Source organism: Astyanax mexicanus, chromosome 8 (assembly GCF_023375975.1).
Source record: "Astyanax mexicanus isolate ESR-SI-001 chromosome 8, AstMex3_surface, whole genome shotgun sequence".
In the NCBI taxonomy this organism is placed as follows: Eukaryota; Metazoa; Chordata; class Actinopteri; order Characiformes; family Acestrorhamphidae; genus Astyanax; species Astyanax mexicanus.
In genome coordinates, this window is record NC_064415.1 from 1,394,712 (window position 1) to 1,420,330 (window position 25,619).

At 39.4% G+C, this 25,619-nt stretch overlaps 3 protein-coding genes and 1 long non-coding RNA gene across 7 annotated transcripts in view; 1 reads left to right on the forward strand and 3 right to left on the reverse strand.

Annotated features, from left to right (window-relative positions):
- Window positions 1-25,619, reverse strand: part of LOC111191213 (nuclear factor 7, ovary-like) — a 430,228-nt gene that overhangs the window by 19,172 nt on the left and 385,437 nt on the right. For 2 of the 4 annotated variants that reach the window (XM_049482620.1, XM_049482619.1), the window contains exons 2-5: window positions 6,082-6,671; window positions 5,873-5,968; window positions 5,409-5,642; window positions 5,169-5,313 (exon numbers count right to left, since the gene is read on the reverse strand). In XM_049482620.1, coding sequence (XP_049338577.1) covers window positions 5,169-5,313; window positions 5,409-5,642; window positions 5,873-5,968; window positions 6,082-6,669 — 1,063 coding nt within the window. In that variant the 5' untranslated portion in view covers window positions 6,670-6,671. Of the gene's footprint in view, window positions 1-5,168; window positions 5,314-5,408; window positions 5,643-5,872; window positions 5,969-6,081; window positions 6,672-8,504; window positions 8,566-24,720; window positions 24,827-25,619 lie in introns of those variants that run through there. The other 2 variants (XM_049482617.1, XM_049482618.1) reach the window with 2 other exon arrangements.
- On the forward strand, window positions 581-6,197 carry LOC111190635 (uncharacterized). The gene is made up of 3 exons (XR_007440359.1): window positions 581-620; window positions 4,909-5,000; window positions 6,111-6,197. It is a non-coding gene; the product is annotated as an uncharacterized LOC111190635 (long non-coding RNA).
- The window catches only part of LOC111190634 (E3 ubiquitin-protein ligase TRIM39-like), a 419,370-nt gene continuing 407,187 nt past the window's right edge, over window positions 13,437-25,619 (reverse strand). The window contains exon 8 of the transcript XR_007440324.1: window positions 13,437-13,910. The gene's annotated coding sequence lies outside the window, so the exon portion shown is untranslated. The remainder of the gene's footprint in view (window positions 13,911-25,619) is intronic.
- LOC125803909 (E3 ubiquitin-protein ligase TRIM21-like) lies at window positions 14,635-24,054 on the reverse strand. The gene is made up of 5 exons (XM_049482673.1): window positions 23,809-24,054; window positions 16,935-17,168; window positions 16,692-16,839; window positions 15,354-15,380; window positions 14,635-15,247 (listed from the first exon to the last, which is right to left on the reverse strand). The coding sequence occupies exons 1-5, from the start codon at window positions 24,052-24,054 to the stop codon at window positions 14,700-14,702; spliced, it is 1,203 nt and encodes a 400-aa protein (XP_049338630.1). The 3' UTR covers window positions 14,635-14,699.

The following is a 25,619-nucleotide window of genomic DNA, read 5'->3' on the forward strand; positions in this document are numbered from 1 at the left end:
TAAGGTTAGTGCAGAGCTAGCTAATATTACTGAGGAGAAAACTAAGGTCAGTGCAGAGCTCGCTAATATTACTGAGGAGAAAACTAAGGTTAGTGCAGAGCTAGCTAATATTACTGAGGAGAAAACTAAGGTTAGCGCAGAGCTAGCTAATATTACTGAGGAAAGAAAACTAAGGTTAGTGCAGAGCTAGCTAATATTACTGAGGAGAAAACTAAGGTTAGTGCAGAGCTAGCTAATATTACTGAGGAGAAAACTAAGGTTAGTGCAGAGCTAGCTAATATTACTGAGGAGAGAGTGTTACATGTAACTGAGACTAAGCTGCACATATTGTTTAAATGTATTTTATTTTATTACATTTTTAATGCAGCAATGTGTTTATTCAGTGATTATCATACTGTTTTATTGGTAGTGTATGTATATATTGAGAAGCACAGTGCTTTATGATATGTGTCTATTTTTGATAATATGTCAGATTTCTATATAGGATTCAAGATACAATCATAAAGATAAAATCTTAAAATAAATATATATATATTTGTCTCTTTTTGCTCATCTTTTTTCTTTCTCTCTCTTTTATCTCCAGGTGTGTTTCCTCTCTTCCAGGTGTGAGTAAACAGCAGGTACTGTATTTGTATTTCAGGCGTGTTGGGGAGTAAAGGCACCCCCTGGTTTTGTGGGCATTTTATATAAGATAATTTAAGAATTATTATTAATTATGCTTTCAATAATAATACTACAAATAATACACTTTCTTTTAATCAATCAACCAATCTACCTTCATTATTATGTGTATTTATTTTACTCAGAAAAACATTGAGTTTAAGATTCAAGAGTATAAGAATGTCATTAAAAGAAGACCAGGAATTTAAATTCTTAGAAAGCAAAAAAAACAATAATTTATTATTAAGAACTAAAGTAAATTAACTTACAAAAAAATAAAAAATACCAATAATAAAATGTAATATAATAAAATGATAATATTATAATTAAAACTGTAACAGGTTGTGTTACAGAGGGAGTGAGAAATTAAACTACTAAATAATAATAATTAAAGGTAAATATCTGTATCAGATGTATCTAGTCTGTATTCTCTGGTCTCTGAGCTGATCTAAATCTGATAATGAAGGAGATCAGACTTTATCTGAAGAGATAACTCTGTCTGTTAGTGTGGAACACTGACACGGCTTTTAATGAAGATAATAAATCAGAAAGTGGAACAGAAAACCAGACCATCTCCCACAGCGTTCCTCCTCTGGAACGTTTTATGTTCTGATTAGATAAAGACATTCGGAAGAGTAAAACCAGATAAACCCATTAAACCCAAAGAGCACTGTAGCAGCAGCTGTTAAGCATGGTGGTGGGAGCATCATGCTCTGGGGCTGTTCTGCTTCCAGTGCTCCTGGTACATTACACACAGTGGATGGAATAATGGAGAAGGAGGACTTGCTCAGAATTCTTCTTCAGCAGAACCTCAAACCATCAGCTGTACAGTTTAAACTTGGAGTGAATTAAGAGCTCCAACAGGACCGTGACCCAATCACACGTCAGAGATGGTTGTGGAACAGGATAAAGCAGGTTAATATTAAGCTTTTGGAACCGACTTCCCAACGTTTGTGCTCCCCTGTTCAAATGATCCGTATTGTTGATGTTCTGAGTGTAAATACGTGAAGAAATGTACAATAATTCTACAGAAACAAACTTGTAGATGAGCTTTTCTGCAGATTCTAGACTCTTCTAAACTGCTGTTCCCCATCCTTTAGATAAGAGCAGAAGGTGGGTTGTTTGGTTAGTAGTAAACAGGACGCGGTGCAGACTGGAACTGATAGAAAAAGAGCTTCATGAAAGCAGATCTTTATTAGAGTTTATTCAGGACAGTAAATAGGATGAAACTGGCTCTGCAGCACAAGACAGAACACAGTGAAACAGATACAGGTAGCTTTACCTGCTGTCTGATTAACTGTGTACAGATTACAGTACAGACTAAATATCACTTTTCATAAATGATGCTAAAAAGGATTTAGAGATGAGCCTCTTTAACACAGAGAAACTGGATCAAAGATCCTGATTTAATCTTCATTTATTACATTTTTACATTCTTCATTCATTCACTGGATTTGGGTATTTGATGAATGGAGCTGAAACAGATATTTATAAAATAAACTACTTTTATATTTTCATATTTAAATTCATTTTATGAAATTCTGCAGTTCAGAAACTATCCTGATCTGCTCGTTTTCTCCAGACATTATTTCTCTTTTTCTACCATTTTATAAGCTTTTCTCACAACCTTGTACATAAACTGTCCTGCGGTGTGACATTACATTACAGTAAAATAAAAAAAAAAATCAATTCTGTACATTTGAAAAAAGAAAGTTGATGTAATTAACCCTGCACATTTTAATAACTGATTAAATATATATTTTAAACTTTATTAACTAATTTATTAAGATTAATATTTACATTTTCTCAAAGTAGAGCCGTCACACCGCAGGACTGACGAAAACTGAAACGTTAACTGTTTCACAGAAAGTAGGAAATCTGTAAAATTAATAAGAGATTCAAACATCCAAATCACAGCCAAACATCTGAAGGACCTTCTGTTTCCTGCTGCACTAAAGAACCCCTAGAGATGACCATCAAACTGCCTGTTTAAAAACCTGATCATTTTCATCACAAAGCCTTAAAAATGTCCTGTGATAATTATTGTAGGAGTCTGATCCATTTTAAAACCTTATACTGGTAAAGTAAACATGATTAAAGCCATTATAAACAGTTCAGATATTACTGATTTATTCTATATAAGGGTTTATATTTCATAATTCATTCATATTACGTCACACCACAGGACATTCTGCATTCTGTTTACCTCACAATAAAAATCTAAATAAAACTTTAAATAAAACATAAATCTATTTTACATCACTAACAGAAGATTTATGGAGGAAAAAAACACCCTAATTAATATTTTTACTTGATTACTGTAAAATCATGCATCGTTTAACCCACCCATTTATATTTTATATAGAAATAGAAAGATTAACTAATTTTACTGTGTAAAAAATCAGAGAAAATATTATTTTGGGGTAAAAGAAGCTCATTTATGATGATGAACAGGAGTGATGATCAGTGGAGCTGAGTTTTTACCTCCATCACTGAGACTGGGACTGAAGTATGGATAGATTTTCTCAGTGAAAGACTGACCAGTGAAAGAGTAGATATGAGAGCTGGTCTCAACATCATAGAAGGAGACCAGACCCTCCTCATAATCCACAAACACCCCCACCTTCTGGAGAACCTGATTTAAGGAGAGGGGAACAAGAGGAGAATCACGAGCTTTATATTGAGTCTCGTTCCTCAGACATATAGACCAGAATCCATTCTCAGGACTGGCTTTAATCTTCCCCTTCCTGTTAACGGACTCTCTGACCACTCCTAAATCCCACTCAGTCTTCCCTCTGACCTGAACCTCATAGTAAAACCTCCCTGAGGAGAATCCCTCCTTTCCCAGAACATCGACACACAGATTAAACCTCTGTGGAGAATCAGGAACGTTCTGTCGGATGTTTCCACATGTGACTTCTTTCCCATCATCAGACAGGATGAGAGCAGGATGAGCTGTATCAGGATCCAGAGTCACATCCACTGAGAGAAACACACACAATTTAAACCCATTTTAACATCATACAGCACCAACTACACAACATACACACTCTGTATTTAGTCATGTGATCAGGAAGAGACAACATACCTGCATATTGTTGAATTCTATTCAGTTCTGTTCAGAAAAGAATAATAAACAATAGAAACGAACGTCAGAAATTAAATTATGTTTAATTAACTGTTTAATGAGGTCTGATTAATATGAAGTACAGTAGATAATATTTGATGGAAATTCCAGCACAAAACTAGAGTTTATTATAATTATCTGATGTATAAAATTACACCATTGTTTCTGTATTTAATTTAATATTTTAAAATACTGCCAACAATCTAATTCCAGACTGTTTTGTTGTAATTGTGATTCATTCCTGTGTACATTTTTTAGTTTTTGATCAGATGATTTTCACATGGTTACTGATATTTTTGCATATTTTGTCTCATAAGAATGGACTGATTAACCCTTTAAAGATAAACATAATACAAATAACGTGCAACACCCAACTCTCAACACTAGATATCTGACCAACCACCTGAGACAGAAGAGCAACCACCTGGAACACTACAGCTAGCACTACACTGGCTAGCAGCCACCAAGCAACTGCTTAGCAACATTATGAGTTATCGTAGTAACCACGTAGCAACAACACAGCAATCAGCTGGGCTACCATAGAAACCATCCAGAAACAACGCAGCAACCACATGGATTACAATAGGAACAATCTTATCACCACCTAGCAGCGCCAGGCCAACCACCTGGGATTCCAAAGCTATCGAGTCACGCCAAATTTGTTTTAATAGTCATAAAGAAGCTAATGGGAAACAGTAAGAGGACATGAGATCAACAATACATAAACTATATTAAAAAAAACATAAAAATAAAATAACTATCAGTTCACATAACAACGACATAGCAACCAACTGGAATAACACAGCAACATCATATCAACTACCTGGAATACAACAGAAACCACTTAGGAACATTGTAGAAACCGCCACGAAAACCCAGCAACTGAATCATGACTACCTAGGAAGTTCATTGCAAACACTTATCAACACCATAGGAACCACCAGGGATACAATAACAACTAATGAGCAACTACATAAAATGCCATAGCAACCACCTAGCAACACCATGGAAACCAGTTGGAATACAGAAACAGCTTTTTGATCTGTTAACGTTCTACATTTTCATCAGGAATTATACTTTTCTCATTTTTCTCATTTTATTTTTATTGTGTTTTTGCAAAGTTTCCACAACGTTTTGCAGTTTTGGAGGAACATCATCGTCATCATCATCAAACTTCATATGATTCACATCCAACACCTGAAACTCCTGCCAGGTGATTATCTGCTTCTCTACACTCTCCCACCTCATCCACTGCCCCTGTTTCCCTTGTAAAGATGCAGCTGGTTTCTATTGGTCGTTCCTCTGGTGCTTTGGACTTGCTGAATTTAATAAGGTAAATAGGAGAGAAAATCTAAGCTCTGACTGATCAGTAGATACTCACTGATCTCAGGAAGCTTCTCCATCTCCTCACTGAGGGCTTCCTGAAGCTGAGACAGAACTCTCAGAGTCTCCACCCTCAGATGAGTGTTAATCCTGACGTCAGTCCAGGTCTTGGTGGGTGGGGGTCTGCAGAGGGAGGGGTAAACCTACAGTACAGCAGGAGAGAGGAGAACCCCCTCAGCATGGGCAGTGCTGTCCTGTGCTGGACTGCATTACTATTGAGGAACAGAGGGACTCTGACCTGTAGGAGGTGGAGGTGGTCCTCAGTGTGGGAGATCTGCTCCAGCTCAGTGTCTCTCCTCTTTAGCTCAGTGATTTCCTGCTCCAGCTCTTTAATCAGCTCTTCAGCCTGCCTCTCTGCTGCTTTCTGCTTCTCCTCCATCACCTCCAGCAGCTCCGCCTGGCTCCTCTCAATGCAGCGCACCAGAGCCCTGAAGACCTCCACACTGTCTGCTTTCTCCTTCTCTGTGTTTTTCTGACCAATCCAGACCAATCACATTCATCACAATCACAAAAGAGTGGAAGTGACTGAAGGCTGGAATGTTACTGATGTGATATTAGGCAAGGCAAGGCAAGGCAAGTTTATTTATATAGCACCTTTCATACACAACGGTCATTCAAAGTGCTTTACAAATTAGAAAATACACAGAGAAATCAAAAAAAAAAAAAAATAATTAGAAACAGTCCAATAAAACTCAGACTCACCTTATTGAGATCTACAGAGTGATTGATCTCCTCAATCTTCTTCATTCGGTCCTGGATCATCTGCTGAACATCTGCCTGTGTCTTCCCCAGCTGAGTCTATGGACATTAGACACATTATAAGAAAGACGCTCATTAATCTGAGGAATCTGTAGCATAGAAAATAAATGAGGGTTAATTCAAGTGAATAATTCTCTCTCTAAATATCTGACCTTCTTCTCTCCACTCTCCTGCTCTACAGGAACAGTGCTGTGAGTCTTGTGGTCTGTCTCAGTGCAGAACCGACACACACAGGTCTGGTCGTCTCTACAGAACAGCTCCAGGGGTCTCTCATGATTCTGGCAGATGTAGTCCTGCAGGTTCTCCACAGGGTCCATCAGCTTGTGCTTCTTGAGTTTAGGTGTAGTTTTATGGAGGGTCAGATGATCGCTGCAGTAAGATACTCCACAGTCCAGACAGGACTTCAGAGCCTCCATCTTTGTCTCAGTGCAGGAATCACACAGAATCTTCTTAGGCTTGGAGGGAGGTTTCTCTGAAGATCTGCTGGATTTCACCTGAAGCGACTTCTTGAACTGAGCAGTCAGTCCAGAGATGAAGGTGTTCACACGGAGCTCAGGTCTTCTGGAGAACTCCTCCTTACAGAGGGGACACTGGCAGTGTGAGCTGCTGTTCCAGTACTCTCTGAGACAGACCATGCAGAAGTTGTGTCCACATGGAGTAGTGACCGGATCAGTGAACACATCCAGACAGATAGAGCACTGAAACTCATCTTCAGACAGGAGACTGCTGGAGGAAGCCATGACTGATAGAGGAAACACAGACAGCATGAAGATCCAACATTTTTGAGGACACTTAATCAAGAACAGTATTCGATGTAATTTTATGGGTTAATGTTGTAGCAATGTTCCTATCAAACTATAAACTAAAATAATTCAGGACTTTCTGCAATCCCACAGCATTTTCTCCATAATAAATACAACACTTAGAACAACTGTACATAGTAACGCTAAGACAAATAGACAAACTGTGATACAAAAAGTGTCGGTAACGAGGAAGGCAAAACAATGAAACGCATCGTAGAAGATCTAGGAATACTAGATTCAATACTCAGCAATGAACTGAACAAACAGAGGGGTTTATATACTATGGAAGACAGGTGGAGATAGTTAGTAACTAAGAGAGCAGGAACATTGTAGTGTCATGTGATCAGTAGAGTCAGGGAGGGCTGGTTTGGGTGCATGCTGGGAAGTAGAGTTTTTACAGTACAGTTCAAAGTCTTGAGCAGGCAGACTGACACTGTGAGGACTGAACAAACAGGCACATTCTTTAGATTCTGAATGCCAGGAAAATGATGTTTTCCATAATTGTTGTAATTATGTATTTTAAAATTCAAATATATACAATATCCATCAAAAACATTTATAACACACCTATTGTTTAGTTGTGCAGTAGCTACAGTACTATATGATCCAGACAATCAGATTTTTTATGTTCTCTTTATCTTATTAATGACTTTATTTCTGCAGTTCGTCTCCTGACAGATTAACTCTGATTCTTCTCTTCTCTACTGAAACTGAGACTCAGTTCTTAATCATGTTAATCTGAGCTAAAGGCTAAAGCTGCTGTTTCCATGTGGGTCAGCCAGACGTCTTCCTGTAGCAGTTTTTTTTCTGTGTGTAGGAAACAGTACTCACCGCTCTCTGACTTCATCTGTAATTTCTCTAAAGAAAAGAAAGAAGTTCTACTTTTAATAGTTACAGAGTTCTCTGTGTTTCTGTGTCTTTTTCTAGTTATTATGATGATGAAAGTGTGAATGTGCTGTAAGTGTGTAAATGCTGCTGCAGTAGAGAGTAACAGCAGTAACTCCATCTGTTCCAGAACCACAGCTTTACTACAGACTAAGTAGGGCTACATTGCAAATGTTTTTCTTTCGACTATATATATATATCGCAATATTAAATGCAGCGACCATGACCTCACCAGCCCCGCCCCGAGTATCTGCTTATTCCAGTAGCTCTGTCTGTATTGTCCTTTTTTTCTTTTACATTTACTTATTGTCTCTGTGCTGCTACACGTCTGATGTGCATGTTAATTATATCCTTAAAGTATTTTTATCCTAAATATGTAGAAATCTGGAATTTCCTCCTTCAATAAAGTATCTAAAATCTTAAAGCTAAATCTTAAAGACTTTTCATTTCTAAAGTCACTTACAAACTCGTTTTTTAATTTTTATTGTATTTTTTTTTATAAATATTCACATGGCATTATATTTTAGATTATTGATTATTCCATTTTACAGGTTTGAGTTTTTTTATATCAGGAGATTAGCATGCTAACTGTAGCTAAGTGTGAAGTGTCTGAATAAAGTATAAAATAGCAGTAAATCAGCTGTTTATATAGTAAGTAGTGGAGTTGAAGCTAAATGGTGAAGCTGCTGGTGATAATCACTATTAGTGAGCTGTGTTATGTAGTAATTTATCACAGTTATGTGATTGGATTGAGTTCAGAAGCTGAACTGGTGGAGGGAGAAGCTTCAGCTTCATCAGACTAAAAACACACGATCAGAATCACTGAACCCAGATCAGGATCAGACAGGATGATCAGAAAAGAGAGATACGAGGTTTTAACTGCTCACCTGCAGGAGATACAGATCCTCCAAAAAAACACCGGAGACCAAGTTCAGCTGAAGAACCGGATTCTGGAGATGAAGTTTTACTTTCGTTTCTCCTCAGTGACATCACGAGGACACGCCCACCGCCTCAGGTGCAGTTGCAGGTTTTGTCCACCAGGTGGAAGAATTTAACCGCTGAATTTACAGATTCCTCCTACTGATCTTCACATCTCAACCAATACAAACAATAAACTCCTTAAACTACAGTGATACACATTACCTGATTACACTTAATTATTCCAACATGGTGCATCATCTTTAACTTACCTTTAACTTCCTTTTGAAAAAATATTTACTTCATATAAATATGTATAATCTTACTTTCACAAGCTTTTAAACTCCTTGTTTTTATTTACTGGACAAGTCTCTTATTATTCTTTTAAGATGTCTCCATATGTGCATTATCTTCAGTAAATTCAGCAGGTAATCGTTATATTTCTTTAAAAAATAATACTAAAAGGTCTAATATCAGAACATCCACATATGAACTAGTTAAAAAGTTAAAAAGACTACAAAAAATCCAAAAGAACTACATAAAATAATATAAATTCTTCAAAATTATTATTTAAAATAATTATCAATTATTATAACCTTTAGTGAGCAAAGGGAACTCTTGTTGTGTTTTATACTCCTGTTGGAGGTTGGTTGATGTGCTGTAACTGTAAAAAGTTAATTATTTGTCTTTGTTTTTACTTTGGACTACAATTTCCTGTTCTCTGTCAAACTTATTTCTTTAGAAAAAAGCACCATATTAGAAATCCTATTAGACAATACTCTCAGCAGAAGCTTAGGTAGGATATGTGTATAGGCTAAATCACTGTATCAGGTGACGTTTAAATAGTTAAATATAAAAAATATATATTATTAATATTAATTAATATACCTGATTACAAACCGTTTTTATATAGTTTGTATAGTTTATTATTATTTTAAGTGCTAATTACAGCGTTTTTTTAAACATGGAAGCAGGTTGTTTGATGCTCCCGATAAAAAAATAAAGAATTATCATGATAAACATGAAAACATGCGAAAACGTTGGTCGGCGCATGCGCAGTCTCGTAAATAAGCACATATCTATAGGTAGCAAAGCTCGACAGAACACCTACATTAACAAGACAACTGCGTGTTTTTTTTTCTTTAATTGTCCCTCCGCGGCTCCCGTAGCTCCAGAGACGCTTAAATGCAGTGCAGCAGGTAAGCAGAGCTGAAAACTCTTTAAAAAAAGTGCTGTTTTAAGCAAATATAGGTATTTTTAGCGCAGAGCTAGCTAATATTACTGAGGAGATAACTAAGGTTAGTGCAGAGCTAGCTAATATTACTGAGGAGAAAACTAAGGTTAGTGGAGAGCTAGCTAATATTACTGAGGAGAGAACTAAGGTTAGTGGAGAGCTAGCTAATATTACTGAGGAGAGAACTAAGGTTAGTGCAGAGCAGTGGCGGATGTTGGTCTTTCAAGGAGGGGAAGCTCAATTTCGGCCTACATCTTAACATATGTAGTTTTATTTATGCAAAAATTCTACTCTCCCTGAGATGTTTTTTTTTTTTTGTAAACAAAAGGCATTATTTTCAAGTTTTCACTACACAATAAAAAGGTACCCATTCTTTACATTGAGCAATTACATAAAGACGCTATGACATGAATAAACAAAAAATGATCAGTAAAAAAAAAACATTTAGCAAAACCTTTAAAGTTGGTAAAGGAACGCAATGCAGGTACGCTGCGGAGAAAACTAAGGTTAGTGCAGAGCTAGCTAATATTACTGAGGGGAGAACTAAGGTTAGTGCAGAGCTAGCTAATATTACTGAGGAGAAAACTAAGTTTAGTGCTGAGCTAGCTAATATTACTGAGGGGAGAACTAAGGTTAGTTAAGAGCTAGCTAATATTACTGAGGAGAGAACTAAGGTTAGTGGAGAGCTAGCTAATATTACTGAGGGGAGAACTAAGTTTAGTGCAGAGCTAGCTAATATTACTGAGGGGAGAACTAAGGTTAGTTAAGAGCTAGCTAATATTACTGAGTGGAGAGCTAGCTAATATTACTGAGGAGAAAACTAAGGTTAGCGCAGAGCTAGCTAATATTACTGAGGAGAAAATTAAGGTTAGTGCAGAGCTAGCTAATATTACTGAGGAGAAAACTAAGGTTAGCGCAGAGCTAGCTAATATTACTGAGGAGAAAACTAAGGTTAGTGGAGAGCTAGCTAATATTACTGAGGAGAGAACTAAGGTTAGCGCAGAGCTAGCTAATATTACTGAGGAGAAAACTAAGGTTAGCGGAGAGCTAGCTAATATTACTGAGGAGAAAACTAAGGTTAGTGCAGAGCTAGCTAATATTACTGAGGAGAAAACTAAGGTTAGTGCAGAGCTAGCTAATATTACTGAGTGGAGAGCTAGCTAATATTACTGAGGAGAAAACTAAGGTTAGCGCAGAGCTAGCTAATATTACTGAGGAGAAAATTAAGGTTAGTGCAGAGCTAGCTAATATTACTGAGGAGAAAACTAAGGTTAGCGCAGAGCTAGCTAATATTACTGAGGAGAAAACTAAGGTTAGTGGAGAGCTAGCTAATATTACTGAGGAGAGAACTAAGGTTAGCGCAGAGCTAGCTAATATTACTGAGGAGAAAACTAAGGTTAGCGCAGAGCTAGCTAATATTACTGAGGAGAAAACTAAGGTTAGTTGAGAGCTAGCTAATATTACTGAGGAGAGAACTAAGGTTAGTGCAGAGCTAGCTAATATTACTGAGGAGAAAACTAAGGTTAGTGAAGAGCTAGCTAATATTACTGAGGAGAAAACTAAGGTTAGTTGAGAGCTAGCTAATATTACTGAGGAGAAAACTAAGGTTAGTTGAGAGCTAGCTAATATTACTGAGGAGAGAACTAAGGTTAGTGCAGAGCTAGCTAATATTACTGAGGGGAGAACTAAGGTTATTGCAGAGCTAGCTAATATTACTGAGGAGAGAACTAAGGTTAGTGCAGAGCTAGCTAATATTACTGAGGAGAAAACTAAGGTTAGTGCAGAGCTAGCTAATATTACTGAGGAAAAAATTAAGGTTAGTGCAGAGCTAGCTAATATTACTGAGGAGAAAACTAAGGTTAGTGAAGAGCTAGCTAATATTACTGAGGAGAAAACTAAGGTTAGTGAAGAGCTAGCTAATATTACTGAGGAGAAAACTAAGGTTAGTGAAGAGCTAGCTAATATTACTGAGGAGAAAACTAAGGTTAGTGCAGAGCTAGCTAATATTACTGAGGAGAAAACTAAGGTTAGTGCAGAGCTAGCTAATATTACTGAGGAGAAAACTAAGGTTAGTGCAGAGCTAGCTAATATTACTGAGGAGAAAACTAAGGTTAGCGCAGAGCTAGCTGATATTACTGAGGAGAGAGTGTTACATGTAACTGAGCCTAAGCTGCACATACTGTTTAAATGTATTTTATTTTATTACATTTTTAATGCAGCAATGTGTTTATTCAGTGATTATCATACTGTTTTATTGGTAGTGTATGTATATATTGAGAAGCACAGTGTTTTATGATATGTGTCTATTTTTGATAATATGTCAGATTTCTATATAGGATTCAAGATACAATCATAAAGATAAAATCTTAAAATAAATATATATATATTTGTATCTTTTTGCTCATCTTTTTTCTTTCTCTCCCTTTTATCACCAGGTGTGTTTCCTCTCTTCCAGGTGTGAGTAAACAGCAGGTACTGTATTTGTCTTTCAGGCCTGTTGGGGAGTAAAGGCACTCCCTGGTGTTGTGGGCATTTTATGTAAGATAATTTAAGAATTATTATTAATTATGCTTTCAATAATAATACTACAAATAATACACTTTCTTTTAATCAATCAACCAATCTACCTTCTTTATTATCTGTATTTATTTTACTCAGAAAAACATTGAGTTTAAGATTCAAGAGTATAAGAATGTCATTAAAAGAAGACCAGGAATTTAAATTCTTAGAAAGCAAAAAAACAATAATTTATTAATAAGAACTAAAGTAAATTAACTTACAAAAAAATAAAAAAAATACCAATAATAAAATGTAATATAATTAAATGATAATAGTAGAAACTGTAACAGATTGTTACAGAGGGAGTGAGAAATTAAACTACCTAAATAATAATAAATAAAGGTAAAAATCTGTATCTGATGTATCTAGTCTGTATTCTCTGGTCTCTGAGCTGATCTAAATCTGATAATGAAGGAGATCAGACTTTATCTGAAGAGATAACTCTGTCTGTTAGTGTGGAACACTGACACGACTTTTAATGAAGATAATAAATCAGAAAATGGAACAGAAAACCAGACCATCTCCCACAGCGTTCCTCCTCTGGAACGTTTTATGTTCTGATTAGATAAAGACATTCGGAAGAGTAAAACCAGATAAACCCATTAAACCCAAAGAACACTGTAGCAGCAGCTGTTAAGCATGGTGGTGGGAGCATCATGCTCTGGGGCTGTTCTGCTTCCAGTGCTCCTGGTACATTACACACAGTGGATGGAATAATGGAGAAGGAGGACTTGCTCAGAATTCTTCTTCAGCAGAACCTCAAACCATCAGCTGTACAGTTTAAACTTGGAGTGAATTAAGAGCTCCAACAGGACCGTGACCCAATCACACGTCAGAGATGGTTGTGGAACAGGATAAAGCAGGTTAATATTAAGCTTTTGGAACCGACTTCCCAACGTTTGTGCTCCCCTGTTCAAATGATCTGTATTGTTGATGTTCTGAGTGTAAATACGTGAAGAAATCTACAATAATTCTACAGAAACAAACTTGTAGATGAGCTTTTCTGCAGATTCTAGACTCTTCTAAACTGCTGTTCCCCATCCTTTAGATAAGAGCAGAAGGTGGGTTGTTTGGTTAGTAGTAAACAGGACGCGGTGCAGACTGGAACTGATAGAAAAAGAGCTTCATGAAAGCAGATCTTTATTAGAGTTTATTCAGGACAGTAAATAGGATGAAACTGGCTCTGCAGCACAAGACAGAACACAGTGAAACAGGTACAGGTAGCTTCACCTGCTGTCTGATTAACTGTGTACAGATTACAGTACAGACTAAATATCACTTTTCATAAATGATGCTAAAAAGAGGATTTAGAGATGAGCCTCTTTAACACAGAGCAACTGGATCAAAGATCCTGATTTAATCTTCATTTATTACATTTTTACATTCTTCATTCATTCACTGGATTTGGGTATTTGATGAATGGAGCTGAAACAGATATTTATAAAATAAACTACTTTTATATTTTCATATTTTAACTCATTTTATGAAATTCTGCAGTTCAGAGTTTAAACTTTCCTGATCTGCTCGTTTTCTCCAGACATTATTTCTCTTTTTCTACCATTTTATAAGCTTTTCTCACAACCTTGTACATAAACTGTCCTGCGATGTGACATTACATTACAGTAAAATAAAAAAAATAATTCTGTACATTTGAAAAAAGAAAGTTGATGTAATTAACCTTGCACATTTTAATAACTGAGTAAATATATATTTTAAACTTTATGTACTAATTTATTAAGATTAATATTTAAATTTTCTCAAAGTAGAGCCGTCACACCGCAGGACTGACGGAAACTGAAACGTTAACTGTTTCACAGAAAGTAGGAAATCTGTAAAATTAATAAGAGATTCAAACATTCAAATCACAGCCAAACATCTGAAGGACCTTCTGTTTCCTGCTTCACTAAAGAACCTCTAGAGATGACCATCTAACTGCCTGTTTAAAAACCTGATCATTTTCATCACAAAGCCTTAAAAATGTCCTGTGATAATTATTGTAGGAGTCTGATCCATTTTAAAACCTTATACTGGTAAAGTAAACATGATTAAAGCCATTATAAACAGTTCAGATATTACTGATTTATTCTATATAAGGGTTTATATTTCATAATTCATTCATATTACGTCACACCACAGGACATTCTGCATTCTGTTTACCTCACAATACAAATCTAAATAAAACATAAATCTATTTTACATCACTAACAGAAGATTTATGGAGGAAAAAAACACCCTAATTAATATTTTTACTTGATTACTGTAAAATCATGCATCGTTTAACCCACCCATTTATATTTTATATATAAATAGAATGATTAACTTTTTTTGTGTAAAATATCAGAGAAAATATTATTTTTGGGGTAAAAGAAGCTCATTTATGATGATGAACAGGAGTGATGATCAGTGGAGCTGAGTTTTTACCTCCATCATTATTACAGGGACTGAAGTATGGATAGATTTTCTCAGTGAAAGACTGACCAGTGAAAGAGTAGATATGAGAGCTGGTCTCAACATCATAGAAGGAGACCAGACCCTCCTCATAATCCACAAACACCCCCACCTTCTGGAGAACCTGATTTAAGGAGAGGAGGACAGGAGGAGAATCACAAGCTGTATATTCAGTTTCATTCCTCAGAACTACAGACCAGAGTCCATCCTCAGGACTGGCTGTAAGCTCCCCCTTCCTGTTACTGGACTCTCTGATCACTCCTAAATCCCACTTACTCTTCCCTCTGACCTGAACCTCATAGTAAAACCTCCCTGAGGAGAATGCCTCCTTTCCCAGAACACAGGGACACTCATCAAACCTCTGTGGAGAATCAGGAACGTTCTGTCGGATGTCTCCATGTTTCACCTGTTTCCCATCATCAGACAGGATGAGATAAGGTTGAGCTGTATCAGGATCCAGAGTCACATCCACTGAGAGAAACACACACAATTTAAACCCATTTTAACATCATACAGCACCAACTACACAACATACACACACTGTATTTAGTCATGTGATCAGGAAGAGACAACATACCTGCATATTGTTGAATTCTCTTCAGTTCTGTTCAGAAAAGAATAATAAACAATAGAAACGACTGTCAGAAATTAAATTATGTTTAATTAACTGTTTAATGAGGTCTGATTAATATGAAGTACAGTAGATAATATTTGATGGAAATTCCAGCACAAAACTAGAGTTTATTATAATTATCTGATGTATAAAATTACACCATTGTTTCTGTATTTAATTTAATATTTTAAAATACTAACAATTGAACTCCAGACTGTTTTGTTGTAATTGTGATTCATTCCTGTGTACATTTTTTTGTTTTTTGATCAGATGATTTTCACATGGTTACTGATATTTTTGCATATTTTGTCCCATAAGAATGGGCTGATTAACCCTTTAAAGATAAACATAATACAAATAACGTGCAACACCCAACTCTCAACACTAGATACCTAACACTAGAACACTACAGCTAGCACTACACTGGCTAGCAGCCACCAAGCAACCACTTAGCAACATTATGGGTTATCGTAGTAACCACGTAGCAACAACACAGCAACTAGCTGGGCTACCATAGAAACCATCCAGAAACAACGCAGCAACCACATGGGTTACAATAGGCCAACCACCTGGGATACCACAGCTATCAAGTCACGCCAAATTAATTTTAATAGTCATAAAGCAGCTTATGGGAAACAGTAAGAGGACATGAGATCAACAATACATAAACTATATCAAATATTTTTAAAAATCACATAACGCCATAGCAACCGACTGGATTATCATAGCAACACCATATCAACTACCTGGAATACCACAGAAACCACTTAGCAACATTGTGGCAATTACCTGGTTAACCCCAGCAACTGAGTAGTGACTACCTAGGAAGTTCATTGCAACCACTCATCAACACCATAGGAACCACCAGGGATACAATAACAACTAAAGAGCAAATACAAAAAATGCCAAAGCAACCACCTAGCAACACCATGGAAACCAGATGGAATATAGAAACAGCTTTCTGATCTGTTAACATTCTACATTTTCATCAGGAATTACACTTTTCTCCTTTTTAACGTATTTTTATTGTGTTTTTGCAAAGTTTCCTCAACGTTTCGCAGTTTTGGAGGAACATCATCATCATCATATTCAAACTTCATATGACTCACATCCAATACCTGAAACTCCTGCCAGGTGATTCTCTGCTTCTCTACACTCTCCCACCTCATCCACTGCCCCTGTTTCCCTTGTAAAGATGCAGCTGGTATCTATTGGTCGTTCCTCTGGTGTTTTGGACTTGCTGAATTTAATAAAGTAAATAGGAGAGAAAATCTAAGCTCTGACTGATCAGTAGATACTCACTGATCTCAGAAAGCTTCTCCATCTCCTCACTGAGGGCTTCCTGAAGCTGAGACAGAGCTTTCCTCAGAGTCTCCACCCTCAGATGAGTGTTAATCCTGACGTCAGTCCAGGTCTTGGTGGGTGGGGGTCTGCAGAGGGAGGGGTAAACCTACAGTACAGCAGGAGAGAGGAGAAACCCCTCAGCATGGGCAGTGCTGTCCTGTGCTGGACTGCATTACTATTGAGGAACAGAGGGACTCTGACCTGTAGGAGGTGGAGGTGGTCCTCAGTGTGGGAGATCTGCTCCAGCTCAGTGTCTCTCCTCTTTAGCTCAGTGATTTCCTGCTCCAGCTCTTTAATCAGCTCTTCAGCCTGCCTCTCTGCTGCTTTCTGCTTCTCCTCCATCACCTCCAGCAGCTCCGCCTGGCTCCTCTCAATGCAGCGCACCAGAGCCCTGAAGACCTCCACACTGTCTGCTTTCTCCTTCTCTGTGTTTTTCTGACCAATCCAGACCAATCACATTAATCACAATCACAACAGAGTGGAAGTGACTGAAGGCTGGAATGTTACTGATGTGATATTAGAAACAGTCCAATAAAACTCAGACTCACCTTATTGAGATCTACAGAGTGATTGATCTCCTCAATCTTCTTCATTCGGACCTGGATCATCTGCTGAACATCTGCCTGTGTCTTCCCCAGCTGAGTCTATGGACATTAGACACATTATAAGAAAGACACTCATTAATCTGAGGAATCTGTAGCATAGAAAATAAATGAGGGTTAATTCAAGTGAATGATTCTTTCTCTAAATATCTGACCTTCTTCTCTCCACTCTCCTGCTCTACAGGAACAGTGCTGTGAGTCTTGTGGTCTGTCTCAGTGCAGAACCGACACACACAGGCCTGGTCGTCTCTACAGAACAGCTCCAGGGGTCTCTCATGATTCTGGCAGATGTAGTTGTGATAAAGCGCATTCATATCCAGCAAGGACAGAACGAAACTTTATGGGTAGTGTAGGGCGAGCGCTCAGAAGCAGGGCCAGTAACCATGGCAACAAGGAGGTACAGTTTATCCGACACCGTTTATTTACACACCAACACTAATATTTACAAATTTACAGGCGTACGTACTTGACGAGAAAAGAAACCGAAAAGTAAACAAACACAAAATGATCTCTTCACGCAGAGAATAAGGTCTATCTCCTATACAGTCGTATAGAGCTTCTTTTCAGGGCTGATATCCCAAACTATCTGCCCCCCCCCTTTTACTCATAGCTCCAGTACACCTTTTATACCATTAACCCCTCCCATGAACATACCATTTCTCACACGGGTAGAACCGGGTAATGATACACCAAGTACATGGTACTATGATATAATAAGAATAACAATATTAATAATAATAATAATAATAGTAGCAAACTCTAATCAGTTTGTAAGTGCTGAAATCTGTACGAATTTCAATGTACATATAAAATACACATTCACATTTCTTCCATTTCTTTTACAGGTACACACTCCCCCTCTCTTCTGCAAGGATGGACTCACCCAGGTAAGTAAAAGGTTTTGAGTTACGTGTAGTACCCTTTTGTCTCAACAGGCTGAGCATGAGTGTACACAGGTAAGTAATATAGTCTTTATGGTGATGAAGAGGGGTATAGCCTACTTCATCACACACCCCCCCCTTCAAGCTCGGCACTCTCCCAGTGTCGAGAAAGGAAGTCTGCAGTGACATTTTCCGAGCCCTTTCTATAGCGAATGTCAAACTTAAAGGGCTGTAGTGCCAGATACCAGCGAGTAATTCTGGCGTTAGAGTCTTTCATCCTCTTCATCCACTGTAATGCTTTGTGATCAGTCTCCAAAAGAAACTCAGTCTCCAACAAATAGTATTTCAGAGAGTCAAGTGCCCACTTAATGGCGAGAGCCTCCTTTTCTATAGTGGAGTACCTTACCTCTCTGGGGAAAAGCTTCCTGCTTATGTACAGGATGGGGTGCCGATCCTCGCCCTCTCCCTGTAACAAGACTGCGCCCAGACCTGTACCTGATGCGTCGGTCTGCACACAGAAAGGCTTTGAAAAGTCTGGACTGGCTAAAACTGGTTCCTTGCACAGGCTGTCTTTGAGTACATTGAATGCAACGTCACACTCCGGCGTCCATCTGACCCTTTGTGGCATATCCTTCTTTGTAAGGTCCGTTAGAGCCGTCGCTTTGGTCGCAAAGTCCGGGATGAACCTACGGTACCATCCAACTAGACCCAAAAACGACCGCACCCGCCTTTTTGTCGTAGGTTGTGGTGTGGCTCGCACTGCTTCCACTTTGTCCACCTGAGGTCTGACCTGCCCACCACCTAGGATGAATCCAAGGTACGACACCTCACTGCGAGCTAGATGACACTTAGCTGGGTTAGCAGTCAGTCCTGCCTCTGCGATCTTTCTGAGAACAATGCCCAGATGACGTCGGTGCTCGTCCCACGAACCACTGAAGACCACGACATCATCAATATATGCTGCCGCAAACTCCTCTGTACCCTTCAGAACTGTATCCATGAGACGCTGGAACGTAGCAGCTGCTCCGTGAAGTCCGAAAGGCATTGTCCGAAAATGATACAATCCAGAAGGAGCTTTAAAAGCAGTAAGTCTCCTAGATGCCTGGCTAAGTGGGACTTGCCAGTATCCCTTACATAAATCCAACGTGGACAAAATTTTAGCCTTGCCCAACCTCTCAATGAGCTCGTCTGCTCGTGGCATAGGGTACGGGTCAAAGGCTGAAACTGCATTTAGTTTGGAAAAGTCTACACAAAAGCGCAGTCCTCCATCCTTTTTCGGGACCAACACAACAGGACTGCACCATTCACTGCTCGAAGGCTCTATGATGCCCATCTTCAGCATGTCCTCCACCTCTTTCTTTAGAGCTGGGACGAGTCGAGCTGGGACTCTGCAGGATGTCTGACGAATCGGCCCGTCTTTGATGAGTCGAATGTTGTGTTGCGTGACCTCTGTCCGTCCAGGTTCCTCTGAGAACACACCTTGTGGAATTACTTGCAGTAACTCCTCTTTCTGCAGTACCCCCAGGTGTGACACTTCTGGAAGAACTGACTTGGCGCCACCTGTAGGGAAATACTGCTCCTTTGCTTCCTCATCTTCCTCCACTGCTCTGACCCATAGCTGCTCCGAGCACGCAGCCTCAGGCTCGTTCCATGGCCTCAGCATGTTGATGTGGAAGCTTTGGAGTTTCTTCCTCCTGTCTGGCATGTACAGTTCATACGTGGTATGGCCGACCTGTCTGTGCACTTTGTAAGGACCCTGCCACTTAGCCAACAGTCCTGTGTCGCTAGTGGGTAACAGGATGAGTACTTGTTGTCCTTCCTTTAGCACTCTGGTCCGTGCTGCTTGGTTGTACCACCGCTTCTGTTGCACCTGAGCCTTTCCCATATTCTCATGGACAGTCTCAACGAGCTGGCTCAGTTTCTCTCTCATTTTCATGACGTATGACAGAATGTTTAGTCCTTGTTCTCTGTTGTCTCCCTCCAGAGCTTCTTTCAGGACATCCAGAGGGCCTCTCACCTGGCGTCCGTACAAAAGTTCAAATGGGGAGAAACCGGTGGAAGATTGGGGCACTTCACGGTATGCAAACATGACGTATGGTAGCCATGTGTCCCAATCCGTTCCGTTGGTGTTGGTGAGTTTCTTTAATGCTTGCTTTAGGGTCTTGTTAAAGCGTTCTGTCAGACCGTCAGTTTGAGGGTGAAATGGTGTTGTATGTATCCCTTTAATGCCCAACAGGGAGTAAACTGCCTTAATCTGCTTAGATGTAAAATTGGTACCACAATCTGTCAATATCTCCCGAGGGATCCCTACCCTGGAGATGAGTTGGATGAGGGCATTGACGATCTGGCGTGTTTTGACGTTTCTAAGCGGAAAACATTCGGGATATTTAGTGGCGTAATCGCACACTACCAGGATGTAACGGTTGCCATTTTTAGTGCGTGGTAATGGACCTACAACGTCCATGGCTATGCGCGTGAATGGCACATCTATGATTGGCATACTTATCATTGGTACTCTGTCTGCTTTTTTCTGTGGTGCGGTTAATTGGCATTCGGGGCAATTTTTACAATACTGCACCACGTCAGTAAATTGTCCTGGCCAGTAGAATCTGTCAGCTACACGAAAAAAGGTTTTAGTTTGGCCAAAATGGCCTGCCCATGGGTCTGAGTGTCCCATTTTAAGCACTTCAGGTCTCAAACCCTGTGGAAGTACTAGCTGTTCTCCCTTCTCCGAGATTCTGTAAAGTTTGTTGTCCTTTACAGCTAAGTGACAACCTTCTCTATTATCACCGTCCTGTGCTGCTTTAGAGAAAAGTGGTTTTAATGTTATATCTTCTCTCTGCTGTTCCTCAATGTTAAAGGGTAGGCTAAAGATATTAGCAGCTGGCTGCTCTATTTTCTCTGCTACTTTAGTGCCTTTAATCTTCTCTTTACGCCTTTCCATCTTTGACTTTTTACGCTTTATTTCATGAGCATAGGGTAGTTTGCTGAGCATGTCCAAATAGTCTTTTGGTGTATTTTTTGCTTGTTGCCTGGTAATAACCATGACCTCTGCTGTGCCTTCCTTGTCGCTATTTAGTAGATCCACCAGTACTGGGATATCTCTACCTAATATGACAGCGTAAGGTGCGTTTTGTACAATTCCTACGTTTACCAGGTACGCCTGGCCTTTAATTGAGATGGTAATCTCTGTAGTAGGATATGTCTGCTCGTCACCGTGGATACATTTAACCCTAAGTTTGCCCGTCAAGTTGTATTGCAGGTGGTCTAGACACGTTTGCGTCACTAGTGTTTGGCTAGCCCCTGTGTCTACCAATGCTTTATACTGTTTGCCTTTGATTTTAACAAAAACTGTGGTCTCGTCACTACCTTCCCTTGTAGTAAAAGAGTTTTCCTTTCTAGGTATGTAGCATAGCTGATTAGCACTACTTGGCGGGTACTGACATTCATTGCTTTTATGGCCTATTTGGTTACAGTTAAAGCATCTGATCTTTTGCTTATCTATAGGGTTCTTACTGGGACCCTTGCGCCATTGCGTCTTAAAGGCTGGTCTAAGCTGATTCATCACAACACCATGTTCACGTTGCTCAAACTCACCCCTCTGCCTGCCGGAATCTGGTTTTCCCAGCTGAAATCCTCCCTCAGCTTGTCTCGCCGCCATGAACGCCTCCGACATCTCCACTGCGTGCTGTGCTGAAGTCGGGCTACGTTCGAGGATCCAGCTCCTCAACTCCGGGTTGACCATGCTGAGAAACTGCTCGAGTACGATGGTCTGTCCAATTTCCTCTTTCGTTTTGTGATCCGGACGGATCCATCTTCTGTAAAGTCCCATCAGCCGTGTAAAAAGTTCTCTTGGCGTCTCGCCCATCAAGACGTTATTCCTCCGAAAGCGCTGCCTGTACGTCTCCGGATTTATCTGGAATTTCCTGAGCACAGCCTCTTTCACCGCATCAAAGTCGTTAATGTCCTCAGCGCACATAGCGACATAAGCTGCCCTGGCTTTCCCTTCCAGCAGCGGAACTAAATGGAAAGCCCAGTTCGTTTTTGGCCACCTAGCCGCCTGTGCTAGTCGCTCGAACATTATAAAATAATGCTCGATATCGTCCGAGTCTTTCAGCGTTGGGAGCCTTGGCCACGCTGTAGGCGCTGGTTGACTCTGAGCTCCTGCCGCCTCGTGAGTGCTTTCTGCAGGCATCACCGGTCTGTAGATCCGAGTGCGCGCTGTTGCTGGTGTAGTGTCGTGTGGTGCTCCGGTGTCTTCTTCCTCTCTGCCGCGCCTAACCTCCTGCTGCAGGAGTCCGAACTGAAGTTGCATCGAGCGCCACCTCTGGTCTTGCTTCGCCGCTTCTCTGCGCAGCTCCTCGTCTTTCTGCAGCTGCATATCCATGAAGTTTTGAAACGTCCTCTGAAGACAAGCGATCTCCGATGCACTCTCTGCTGTTTGCGCTTCGGAGGATTCGCATTCCTGGTCATCACTGCGTGTATGTGTTGATGATTGGGTGACGGTGGGCTTTTTTGGTGCCATCGCCCTCTCCTGTCTGGGGCCGCTCAGTAGCACGCTGCAAAATGGCTGCGGCGTCTCTTTCTCTGGCGTCCGAAGCCCTCGTTAGTTACTGTATTACCTCTGCCAAACTTTAGTTACGGCAACCGCTGCCACCATGTGTGATAAAGCGCATTCATATCCAGCAAGGACAGAACGAAACTTTATGGGTAGTGTAGGGCGAGCGCTCAGAAGCAGGGCCAGTAACCATGGCAACAAGGAGGTACAGTTTATCCGACACCGTTTATTTACACACCAACACTAATATTTACAAATTTACAGGCGTACGTACTTGACGAGAAAAGAAAACGAAAAGTAAACAAACACAAAATGATCTCTTCACGCAGAGAATAAGGTCTATCTCCTATACAGTCGTATAGAGCTTCTTTTCAGGGCTGATATCCCAAACTATCTGCCCCCCCCCTTTTACTCATAGATCCAGTACACCTTTTATACCATTAACCCCTCCCATGAACATACCATTTCTCACACGGGTAGAACCGGGTAATGATACACCAAGTACATGGTACTATGATATAATAAGAATAACAATATTAATAATAATAATAATAATAATAATAATAGTAGCAAACTCTAATCAGTTTGTAAGTGCTGAAATCTGTACGAATTTCAATGTACATATAAAATACACATTCACATTTCTTCCATTTCTTTTACAGGTACACACTCCCCCTCTCTTCTGCAAGGATGGACTCACCCAGGTAAGTAAAAGGTTTTGAGTTACGTGTAGTACCCTTTTGTCTCAACAGGCTGAGCATGAGTGTACACAGGTAAGTAATATAGTCTTTATGGTGATGAAGAGGGGTATAGCCTACTTCATCACAGTAGTCCTGCAGGTTCTCCACAGGGTCCATCAGCTTGTGCTTCTTCAGTGCAGGAGCTCTGAGATGAGGCTCCAGGTGAGTTTTGCAGTAGGAGGTCATGCAGTCCAGACAGGACTTCAGAGCCTCCGTCTTTTTCTCAGTGCAGGAATCACACAGAATCTTCTTAAGCTTGGAGGGAGGTTTCACTGAAGATCTGCTGGATTTCACCTGAAGCGACTTCTTGAACTGAGCAGTCAGTCCAGAGATGAAGGTGTTCACACGAAGCTCGGGTCTTCTGGAGAACTCCTCCTTACAGACGGGACACTGGCAGTGTGAGCTGCTGTTCCAGAACTCTCTGAGACAGACCATGCAGAAGTTGTGTCCACATGGAGTAGAGACCGGATCAGTGAACACATCCAGACAAATTGAGCACTGAAACTCATCTTCAGACAAGAGACTGCTGGAGGAAGCCATGACTGAGGAAACACAGACATCATGAAGATCCAACATTTTTCATAATAATAATTATGCTGCTGCAGTAGAGTAGCAGCAGTAACACCATCTGTTCCACTGCTGCTTTACTACAGACTAAGAGTTTGGAAATGTACATTTTTTAAAATCCATTTCCAAACCTCACTTTATTTATGTTGATGCTTACCAGATGTAAGCTGTTGCCAATGATATATTTGCTAGAAATAACTCTAAACATGAAAAAAGTCACTTTGAAACTCGTTTGTTGTATTTGTTTATAATAAATATTCACACATCATTATATTTTAGATTATTGATTATTCCATTTTACAGCTTTGAGTATCTTTATGTCAGGAGATTAGCATGCTAACTGTAGCTAAGTTTTAAGTGCCTGAATAAAGTATAAAATAGCTGTAATTTAGCTGTTTATATAGTAAGTAGTGGAGTTGAAGCTAAATGGTGAAGCTGCTGGTGATAATCACTATTAGTGAGCTGTGTTATGTAGTAATTTATCACAGTTATGTGATTGGATTGAGTTCAGAAGCTGAACTGGTGGAGGGAGAAGCTTCAGCTTCATCAGACTAAAAACACACGATCAGAACCACTGAACCCAGATCAGGATCAGACAGGATGATCAGAAAAGAGAGATACGAGGTTTTAACTGCTCACCTGCAGGAGATACAGATCCTCCAAAAAACACCGGAGACCAAGTTCAGCTGAAGAGAACCGGATTCTGGAGATGAAGTTTTACTTTCGTTTCTCCTCAGTGACATCACGAGGACACGCCCACCGCCTCAGGTGCAGTTGCAGGTTTTGTCCACCAGGTGGAAGAATTTAACCACTGAATTTACAGATTCCTCCTACTGATCTTCATATCTCAACCAATACAAACAATAAACACCTTAAACTACAGTGATACACATTATCTGACTACACTTAATTATTCCAACATGGTGCATCATCTTTAACATACCTTAAACTTCCTTTTAATAAAGTATTTACTTCATATAAATATATATAATCTTACCTTCACAAGCTTTTAAACTCCTTGTTTTTATTTACTGGACAAGTCTCTTATTACTCTTTTAAGATGTCTCCATATGTGCATCATCTTCAGTAAATTCAGCAGGTAATCGTTATATTTCTTTAAAATATACTAAAAGGTCTAATATCAGAACATCCACATATTGACTAAAAGCACTTGCATTTTTTTTTACATATTTTACTGTGAAACAGAATTAAAAAGCCTACAAAAATAATCGAAAAAGAACTGCATAAAATAATATGAATTCTTTAAATTTTTTATTCAAAATGATCATCATTATATTAACCTTTAGTGAGCAAAAGGGACTCTTGTTGTGTTTTATACTCCTGTTGGAGGTTGGTTGATGTGCTGTAACTGTAAAAAGGTAATTATTTATCTGTGTTTTTATTTTGGACTACAATTTCCTGTTCTCTGTCCTACCTTGTCAAGCCGTGCTACCCTAGTATTATTTCATTAGAAAAAGCAATATATTAGAAACGTTATTAGAAAATACTCTCAGCAGAAACCTAGGTAGGATATGTGT